The sequence below is a fragment of the Priapulus caudatus genome, unplaced genomic scaffold, assembly GCF_000485595.1.
Source record: "Priapulus caudatus unplaced genomic scaffold, Priapulus_caudatus-5.0.1 Scaffold15, whole genome shotgun sequence".
NCBI lineage: Eukaryota > Metazoa > Priapulida > Priapulimorpha > Priapulimorphida > Priapulidae > Priapulus > Priapulus caudatus.
The window spans coordinates 139,367-149,961 of record NW_014577076.1 but is presented as its reverse complement, the minus strand read 5'-3'; the positions used below and the strand labels follow the sequence as shown (position 1 = coordinate 149,961).

General features: G+C 40.0%; 1 protein-coding gene across 2 annotated transcripts in view; it reads right to left on the bottom strand.

The window, feature by feature from the left end:
* Positions 1 to 10,595, bottom strand: part of LOC106809922 (probable assembly chaperone of rpl4) — a 98,170-nt gene that overhangs the window by 85,219 nt on the left and 2,356 nt on the right. For both annotated transcript variants that reach the window (XM_014813172.1, XM_014813166.1), the window contains exons 2-10: positions 6,709 to 6,827; positions 6,282 to 6,428; positions 4,603 to 4,755; positions 4,277 to 4,386; positions 3,272 to 3,395; positions 2,754 to 2,858; positions 2,495 to 2,563; positions 1,999 to 2,052; positions 1,682 to 1,768 (exon numbers count right to left, since the gene is read on the bottom strand). In XM_014813172.1, coding sequence (XP_014668658.1) covers positions 1,682 to 1,768; positions 1,999 to 2,052; positions 2,495 to 2,563; positions 2,754 to 2,858; positions 3,272 to 3,395; positions 4,277 to 4,386; positions 4,603 to 4,755; positions 6,282 to 6,428; positions 6,709 to 6,827 — 968 coding nt within the window. The remainder of the gene's footprint in view (positions 1 to 1,681; positions 1,769 to 1,998; positions 2,053 to 2,494; positions 2,564 to 2,753; positions 2,859 to 3,271; positions 3,396 to 4,276; positions 4,387 to 4,602; positions 4,756 to 6,281; positions 6,429 to 6,708; positions 6,828 to 10,595) is intronic.

The window sequence follows — 10,595 nt, the reverse complement described above, 5'->3', positions numbered from 1 at the left end:
GAGATAAATGTAATCAATTCTAAGTTACCCCATTCTGACCTATCGCTGGAAATTTTATTAAATTAATTTAATTAATAATTAATTGGAGTGCCGGATCACCCCAAAAATGTAATCAATTCTAAGTTTACTCCATTTCTGACGCTATCCTGAAAATTTATTAATTAATCGAATGAATGAATGAATGAATTGGATCTGGATCCCCCCCACCAAAATCTCACATCTAAGAGCCCATTTCCCTGAAATATCCTTAAAAATTTATGACAATCCGTCATCAGTTAAAGGCTTAACCTGTATGAAACAGGCGCGTTCGGCGGTGGCGCGGCGGCGGGCGGTGGCCGGGCCAATCAAGCCAATCAGCGAACGGCGTGCACAAACCCACAAACCAACACTCAAACACACGCCGGTGAAAACATAACCTCCGCCAAGCCCCTGGCGGAGGTAACAACATGTATATGTAGGTTCCTAAATCTATATACTATAGTTCTCTCATGAACGCACCTGGCTGCCACCAAGTGCAAATAAAAACGTGCATTTTATAAATACATTCACAACTGTGTATTAACATTGACTGTTCTGCCAGTGTAGTAAGCTTTATGGCAACATAAAAATAATTATGGCAGCAGTCAACTGTAATGCACTCACTTATTCAATCATGAGAAAATCACTAACAGTATAACCGCAAATACTATTAGAGGGCCTGCTAGTCTAGATGAATTTTTATCACCCTGCCCACTCACTTAAAGAAACGGTCATGTGTGAAATCTATATGTATAGAGGGATAGTCTCAAAGCCGGACCCCCCCCTCCCCTAACACCAATCACATGCATTTGTTATGATGCATATAAATCCACCCAACGTTTAAAAAAGTAGAGTAAAAAATGATCTTTGGCTAAACAACAATACAACAGGGGCATGGAATGAGATGTGCACGCTGCTTGTGAACCAATACTAATTAATTTTCCAATTCTTGCTAACATGCACGGTTGCTAACTTTTCTTAATTCATAACATATGTAAGTCTATCAGGAAAATAATTTCAGCTATGAGGATTAAATTCATTATAATTATACAATAATGCAACCACTTGACACATGTATTCTCATAAGTTTTAGGACCGATATAAGGTTTATAGAATCTAGCAAAGTATGCTTGAATTCTGCACACATACACATACCAAAAATGACATACGTGTGAATGTATAATGTGCAATATGTACGATTTTACCCTACGACCATTTTGACCTTAAAGGACAATTGAAGTCAAATTTTCTAACTTCTGTAACGTTTTTATACATAGAAATACATTCAATAATGTATTCCATTTCAAATCCGGCGCCCAATTAGTAATAAACACCTGAATAGTAATCTAGGTCATGTGACGTCACGGCTCCAAGTTGAGCGACATATATGTATAAAAACGTTACAGAAGTTGGGAAAATTTGACTTCAATTGTCCTTTAATTTCCCACTTGATGTAATGACTTTTTTTACCATATTCCTACGAATCAAATATGAACATCATTGAAACGTTTATTAAAACACTATCTTAAAACCACATATGAACGGCTGCATCAGTTTTCTACTTGGAACGCCACGTACACATCCAACAACCAACGGTTAATAAATGCAATCACATCATTCTATAACTTTAGCTGACAAAAAAATAACTGAGATTCACTCTTACCTTTTTGGTCTTTATGAGATAAAACCTTGCATTTCCATGATAGTCTTCACCTTTCAGATAATTAAGCCAAGCGAGCAAATACCAAGCCTGAAGAACAATGGTTGTGCAATATATTAGTCACGATTTTTATATAATTGTGTAATTACATTAATTGCAGTAAGGTAATTTGATCGAACTTGGTAATTTAATTGAAATTATTTTTATTACTTACATATGCCATGCATATATTTACATGCATGTATGTACAGTACACGAATATGTATATATAAATATACAGTATAAGGCAGAACACATTTCACAAGCATTCAACAACTCACCATGACAATGTCCTCATCTTCATCCAGTAGCAGATCCAACACTTCACTTGCTTTCTGTAAGAATTCGTATTTTAAGTGTTATAGCGAAACACAATCTTCGTTGTCAGCATTTTCATCATTCTATGTTATTATGGCTACAAGGTTTGGCAGGCACAATTACTTACTACTTAATTAGCGATAACCATGGTATGAATACATTATTTTCCATAGTACTAGCACTCGTCAAATATAATACTTTATCCCAGTAATCAAATCAGTAAAGAACTGGGAAATCTTATCTAATACATTATTAATATGATTTAATTTAATAATGCAAATCAACACTGCAAATTGATAAGGAAAATCCAAGTCACGATTCAATTAAACTTACAGGCCAAATACAATCTACACTGGAGTGAGATCCAAGACCTCGATCAACACCTACAGAATTAGAAATGAAGATGTTTTAAGTGAGTCTTCAATCTACTGCATTACAGTGTATTATGTATGGACTTACATCATATTTCTCTAGCTCAATAAGCAGTTGTGCTGCAGATATTCTGTTTTGTATACTCAGAGGACAGACCTAAGAATAAAGTAATAAGGTAAAATTAATTGAATATTCTTTTAATACATACCACATATGAGCAAGACAACATTAAACATTATGCAATTATCAATATACGTCAGCATTTTAGTATTATGTAACTGTTACACTTCTTACTGTAATGTTCTCCAGATCAGATGGATGATAAAAGAACTCAGCAAATATGTACCTCAACAGGATCAATTTTGTCAGTTTCAGCCAGTTTTCCTTCCTGTAGATGTTTCATTGCAGGCAACCATAGTGACAAACTTTCCTCCATGGAAGTTCTAGCATCCTATGAGTTTAAATTGTTTTCATGTGAATTCACTAGCTTTTAACTTTAATCGGCTTTCTTGTATTGTTGACTTTAATGAAGTGAATACAGTTTATACAGTTATAGGTTTTCCAGTTATACTCACAGGTATCTATAATTAAACGTTCTCTGACCAAGTTTGGTTTCACATACTATTTATGTGAATTTATGTGAACCTGCCATGAACTATCCTTAAATGCTGGTGTGCATAAGAAAACCTTAACCAACTAGTAAACCATAAATACTTAATGATGGCTATGATCATATTTTATACTTTTATTAACAAAACTGTATTGGGCAGGTTTTACTCATCTTCAAAAACATTTTTTTTCTTCGATTTAATTGTTATTGAATCTATATTTTTCCATCATAGTACTAATATTAAAGTTTCTTACCTGTGTACAACCAATAGTGATAAAATAGCTGGCTTTCAGCTGGTAAGCCTCAGGACTAGTAGGATCAATCTCTATAGCTTTCTCAATGTAATCTTTGCATTTGTGCTCTGCATCATCTGCAAAACTTTACAAGAAACACAAACTTGTAAAAAGTGATAAATTTAATGGCAGTAATTATGCGTATTACTGGTTACTGATAGCAACATAGTAAGGGGCTTTGGAATGATAACAGTCAGACATCACCTAACAATTGGTTATGTCCCCGTTATAAACAAATGGCAAAGAATGGAAGGTCTTCATTAACCGGTGATATGGTCATGTCATAAGAGCACAAAGAAATTAAGCAGGAAATTAATGTGCAAGCTTAATCTACTGCAAGTTGACTATATATACAGGTAATCAAGAACACAAATTTAGGGTCAGGCTTTCTTTAATTTACTGTTTACTAACATTATAATAAATAAAAATTCATGAAGAATGGTCTCTGCAACACTACACTTATGCTTTTCCCTATCACAATACTAATTGTTTTTAATGGCATTGATAATGATTTAGAAAATGAAATGGTGTACAAGCTAGAACCACAAGCTAATGTCATAGAAGCCTGGCACATAGAACAATTTGTGCACTGATCCTATAATAAAATTTAAAGGGGATATCAGATATTTGACTATTTAACCATGACTTCACCACCATTAATGTCTAGTTTGACCTGTCGCTATCTTGTCAAGTTTGTCATTCACCAACTGCCCCACAACCATAAATGAATGACCCACAGTGTATACAGCAGGTATAGCTATAGATCCTAGGCTGGACAAATGAAGACTGTTTCCCAGACCTCTAAATTAGCCTATACCATCTGCACCATGCATGACATAAAGACTCAGTCAGTGTTCTGATTTGCTTTTATTTCATGAATAGGGACATAGTGATAGGAGTTGATGAGTATACAGATGTAATTACGTCAGTGACAGCAACTAGCATTGATTGGGCTATCACACCTACCAGCAGTCTGTCATGTATAGTTCAGCAATAGAACAGTATACTGATGATATATCTCTGGCTAAACTGGAGGCTACACTGCAGGCTGCACTTGAACTAGCTGATGCTGCCACCTATACACATAGTAAATATTTAAAAATGACAAAGTAACCTTGCTTTTGATGACAACAAAGAAATAAAAATTATTAACTGTTTTTTCATATATTTAACACGGTAGTCAAAATTTGAACCAGCAGAACGCTGTTAATACACATGTGCACCTACCTGCACATAGGCACCTGCACACAATTTAACATTCACCGCACACGGGTTCCATATATGGTACTCACCTCAGCAGTGGTAGTTGCTTCTCTAGCCATTAGCAGCAGCTCCACAGCTTTCTGATAACTTTTTAAAGCCTCTTCACCCTCCAGCACCTGGCCTAAACTCAAATATTTTGTATGGCCAGCATTGGGATTCAGTTTCACTGCTTTCTGCAAACACTAGAAAACAAGACAGGTAGCATGGCAGGACACAACCATAAAACATCAAATTATTGACACATAAAGTGTCAAAGTTTACACGAGCCGTACCAGGAAGAACAAGCCATATAGCTCTTGAGTTTGATACTGCATCAAATGAGGTTAGCCAATCAGTTCACCACAAGATGGCGTGCGTATCTGGACCGGTATACATTACTTACACACGCACGCGCGCACGTGTACGTGCACACGCACCCACGCACGCGCGCACGTGTACGTGTACACGCACGCACGCCCGCACGCACGTGTACGTGCACACGCACGTGTACGTGCACACGCACGCACGCACGCACCCACGTGTACGTGCACACGCACGCACGCACGCACGCACATGTACGTGCATACGCACGCACGTACGTGTACGTACACACGCACGCACGCACGCACGCACGCACGCACGCACGCACGTGTACGTGCACACGCACCCACGCACGCGCGCACGTGTACGTGCACACGCACGCACGCCCGCACGCACGTGTACGTGCCCACGCACGCACGCACGTGTACGTGCACACGCACGCACGCACGTGTACGTGCACATGCGCGCACGTGTACGTAACGTGCACACGCACGCACGCAAGGACGAACGCATGTGTACGTGCACACGCACCCACGCACGCGCGCACGTGTACTTGCACACGCATGCACGCACGCACGCACGTACGTGTACGTGTACATGCACACGAACGCACGTGTACGTGCACATGTATGCACGTGTACGTACACACGCACACACGCACGCACGCGTACGTGCACACACACGCATGCACGCACGTGCACTTGCACATGCATGCAAGCACGTGTACGTGCGCACGCAAGCACGCATGTGTACGTACACACGCACGCACGCACGCACTTACGCAGTCCCGCAATTGTACGTGCACACGCACGCACGCACGCACGCACGCACGCACGCACGCACGTGTACGTGCACACACACGCAAGCGTACGTGTACGTGTACGTGTACGTGCTACTTTAGAGAGCAGGTAGGTTAATTAATTTACCTTTCTATCAGATCAGCTTTCCTCCCAGATGTCTTTGCACCCCTACTTTGCAACTCTGATTTCAATTCATTTACGGTTTTCCCTTCGTAACTAGACGCCATTGTTTAGCAGTGATACCGGACAGTGCACGCGCGCCATCTATCAAGCGATTAGTAAATGGCTAACCCCATTGTAACAGCTATTTCATCTCTCGTGTAAGCATTGACCACAGCTGTATAGGCTCATTACGAAGTAAGAGCTTCAAACGTTATATATGGAATGATTTTGCTCATTTGCATCTACAGTAGCAGATGACTCTGATGTACCCACTGTTTATTAACAAACGAAGGCAAAGACACAATTACTGATTGCTTGACCTCGCACCAACATTATAGCCAGACTTTTATAAACACACTTCCTAAAGTTTAGCAATTACATATTTGCTTAATAAAATAAGAAAATTGTAATTTACAATGCTTGCATACATATACAAATTGACTTACTTTTACAGCTTGTTCAACCTGCCCAGTTTCCAGCAATAATGATGCAGTTGTTTCAAGAACATTTACGTTGTCTGGTTCTATGGCCAAAGCTCTGTCACAAAACTTTTTCGCTACGTCATTGTCAAACCTGTCTATGCATTCTTGCGCCTACAATTGAATTCCCAAATTTACCAATCACACGGTAACAGTGTTTAATGCACATGCAATATGTAAAATGTGTCACTGGTATAGACAAATGAATAGAGGAAATTACATATTTACTAGTCTGGTGTGACTGTATCGCATAACAACATATTTTGCTTAGCTAACAAATTAATATATTATACCTCACTATGAATATTTGTAGTATGTAAAATATCAGTATTCTTAGTAACACTATATAATGTATAATTGTTACCAGGTTAGAAAGCTTACAATTTCCTCTTACCTTTTGTAATAAAGAATCAACTCCAAACTTGGATGCCGATTTTTTTCTAGCTTTTGCAGACTTCTTTGCATCATGCACGTCATGCTCCTGCTCTTCATCGTCAATGGGTAGTGCTGGTCCTGTCATAACGATCATAGGCCAATCAGATAACCTTTGACTACGTCACTTATGAAACTGTATATTATGTCTTCCTATACATCAACATTATGCATAACATAAAAATAAAGTTTATCTCAGGTAGATCCATAATAAGTTATAATTACTTACAACGACGATCAATATCAGTCGTTGTAAGTAATTATAGCTTATTATGGATCTAACTGAGATCAACTTTATTTTTATGTGAACTATAGAAATCCGATGAAATTAATCAATCATTATGCATAACATGTGGTATAAATAGCATTTATTCCCCTTTTTATTCTGATTATCTGTTGTGCACCAAATTATTGGAAATCTTTTTATAAGTTATTCGGACAACTCTTAAGGCAAGTACAGCCACAATATTTCATTGTATATCACACCAGTGTAGATCGTACTAGCTGGCACTGTTCCATCGAGATATATAAGCCTATTTCACAACCCTGGCTAGTTTAATAGCATCCAGAGAGACGGGATACCAGAGACGTGTTGCCGAAGGATGTGTTGATCCTAAGCGCTGAGCGCACATCTTGCGCGCAGTTCCGCGGCAAGGCGCACGCGACCGCGGGAACGTCCTATGACAGTATGCAGCGCTGGCAGCTATGGATCCGTGCGCCGAATGCATAGGTCAGCGGACGAATCCATAGCTGCCAGCGAACAGTCCGCAATTTTAGCGAGGGACACAGAGGGCAGACATTTGGGACGTGGGAGGAACCCATGACTTACATGGATTTTAATGTATACACAAATGATTCAAAACACCACACACACCTAGCTATAATTTATGTATACATTTTCCTAATTACATACATTTTATCGACAGAAAGATAAGAGATCTTTTTACGAGTTCGTGCAGTGCACAGTGGCGTGTGTGCGGTGAGACTGTGTTGCAGAGGAGCATTTGTCATTTGAACGGTAATTACGACAAATTATTCCTAAGAGCAATAATAGGCAATAGAGAGTAAAATAAACATTAAGACTTTAGTAGTAATTACACGTCGTGGTTATTTACTATCATTTTATCAATAAAATGGCCAAATTAAGTGCCTCCGTAAGTGTGTTGTGTTGTCTACGTGCATGATGTATATATATAGCCATTTTATAGCTCTAGAACTATAGCCCTTCGCTCCACTACAGGCCTGTCCGTTCTGTCAGCCTGTGGCAGAGCGAAGGGCTATCCTATAATTCTAGAGATAGCCATGCATGCAATCGAGTGCATAGCCACAGCCACAGGCACTTGGAATGTTTCAATAATAAAATGATGGTAAATAAACATGAAATGTATTTACTACTAGTACTAGGGCTGTAACGATACACAAGCCTCTCGATTCGATCCATATCTCGATATTAGCCTCTCGATTCGATTCCTTCGATTTGATTGCCAAAATAATGAAATGTTATCTTATTGTTTATATTTTCATTATTTTGCAATAAAAACTCTTAACCAACTATTACATTCTTTCTTTTTTCTCAATTTTATTTAACAAAATAACTTTAAGCACATAATTAAACTCGGGAAACTGCAGCCTAGACTGGTCCGCGCTCGACAAGCAGTGTAACATGAGCAGTCACGTCTAACTGCAGCCCTGTAAACATATTAGCGATGTACTGTAGCCGCTGATTAGCTGACTGGCGAGTCAGGACTATTGACCAATCAGAGCGGGCGTCTCATACACGCTTTGGCCAATGCACACAGTAAGAAGTACTAGCGGGTTGGATCGGATCGAAAATACGGGAAAAAGCTTCGAGGATCGGATCGAGGGAACAGAATCGCGATTCGATTCGATTTCGGTGGATCGTTACAGCTCTATAATTACTACTTAATGTTAAATAAGTCTTAATGTTTCTTTACTCTCTATCGCCTATTATTACTGACGAGCTGCCTCGGCGCTTCATGCCTCTGCAGCTATAGGTGAGGCACTTACGCGCCTCTGCATCCGGTGAGAAAATGCCCCGTTTGAGAGCCGGCCGAGACAGGGACACTTTGAAACCATGAAAACTGCATACAATGTGCCAATTTGGCTGTATTTTGTGTGCATATTTTGTGCATATCTGTCTTACCTCTGTATGAATAGTAATAAAATCAGAACCTACATTTCTTTTAATTATTAGCATTTTGCTCTGGTTTTTGTTTACCATTTACGATCTATCCTGGTGAAACGTTAGATCTCTATAGTCACAGTTATCAAAGTTTGGACATTCAATGGTAGGCATTTGTCTGCTTGTTCTATATTGTACTATGTTGTACTATGATATTGTACTATGATATTTGATATGTACTATGATATGTACTATGATATTGTACTATGTTGTACTATGTTGTACGTACGATGGTATAGCGCGTGCGAATCAGAATCTAAGAAAATAACCAATACGTACTATAGTATGTGATAAAAAGCTAAAAAAGTACAAATTCCCAGAAGATGGAGCCACAAACGATGTCGTACGATGTGTAAACATGCTGTAACATGTCACGGGTACAGCGAGAAAGTGCATCGCAGCAGAGCAGCAGCAGCAGCAGCAGCAGTAGGACAAGCGCCAAATATATAAATAGATGTCGTTCAAATCACGTCACGACTCGGTCACATGTAGTACTAGTACTAGTAGTACTGATCATGTACTGACAGCTACTGAGGTCTGATAGAGCTATATAGTGACACTATAGCTCTAGAACTATAGCCCTCCGCTCCGCCGCAGGGCTATAGAACATACTATGGCAATTTCCAGGTAGTAAGCAAAGACAACTTTTTACGGTTAATAACTTCTTCGGTACGCCAAATAAAGAACATTCTCTGTCGCCAAAGCCGTACACAGGAAATTTTCAGTTGGGGGGGGGGGGCAGTAGATGAGAGAAGACTTAGACCAGAGCGAGCTACCCCTGGAAACATTGTTATGACCCCGCTACGGGTTGAAAATTTATATTTCTGGGGGGGGGGTGGCAGGTGCACCCCCTGCCCCCCGCTATGTACGCCCATGTCTGTCCCACAAATGTCTTAAGTTACTGCAAACACTAAAATTAAACTGCAAACTAACGGTTCAATGTTGTACTTGCTATATTACTCGTCAACGAAAATAATTTACAAACTTGTCACCGCTATTTTTCGTTGCGCGGCGCTAGCGCGGTTCCGGCGCCAGTGAGCGGGCACAATGTATTTCCAAGTGGAGGGGTGGACAGATTGCACGCGGTTATATCAACACCGTCGTTTCTATTTCTGTTTCTGTTTCTGTTGCCATCGATACGCGCGTATTCTCCTGTTTCTCCATCGATACGCGGGTCTTTGCCATCGGTCTTCTGTCTGCCGCAACAGCCTGCAACCGCGTGCAACCTGCCCACCCCTCCACTTGGAAATACATTGTGCCCGCTCACTGGCGCCAGAACCGCGCTAGCGCCCCGCAATGAAAAATGGCGGTGACAAGTTTGTAAATAATCTTCGTTGTTGAGTAATATAGCAAGTACAGCATTTAACCGTTAGTTTGCAGTTTAATTTTAGTGTTTGCAGTAACTTAAGACATTTGTGCGACAGAGAATGTGCTTTATTTGGCGTACCAAAGAAGTTGTTAACCGTAAAAAGTTGTCTTTGCTTACTACCTGGAAATTGCCATAGTATGTTCTATAGCCCTGCGGCGGAGCGAAGGGCTATAGTTCTAGAGCTATAGTGACACTAGCTCTAGAACTATAGCCCTCCGCTCCGCCGCAGGGCTATAGAACATACTATGGCAATTTCCAGGGAGTAAGCAAAGACAAC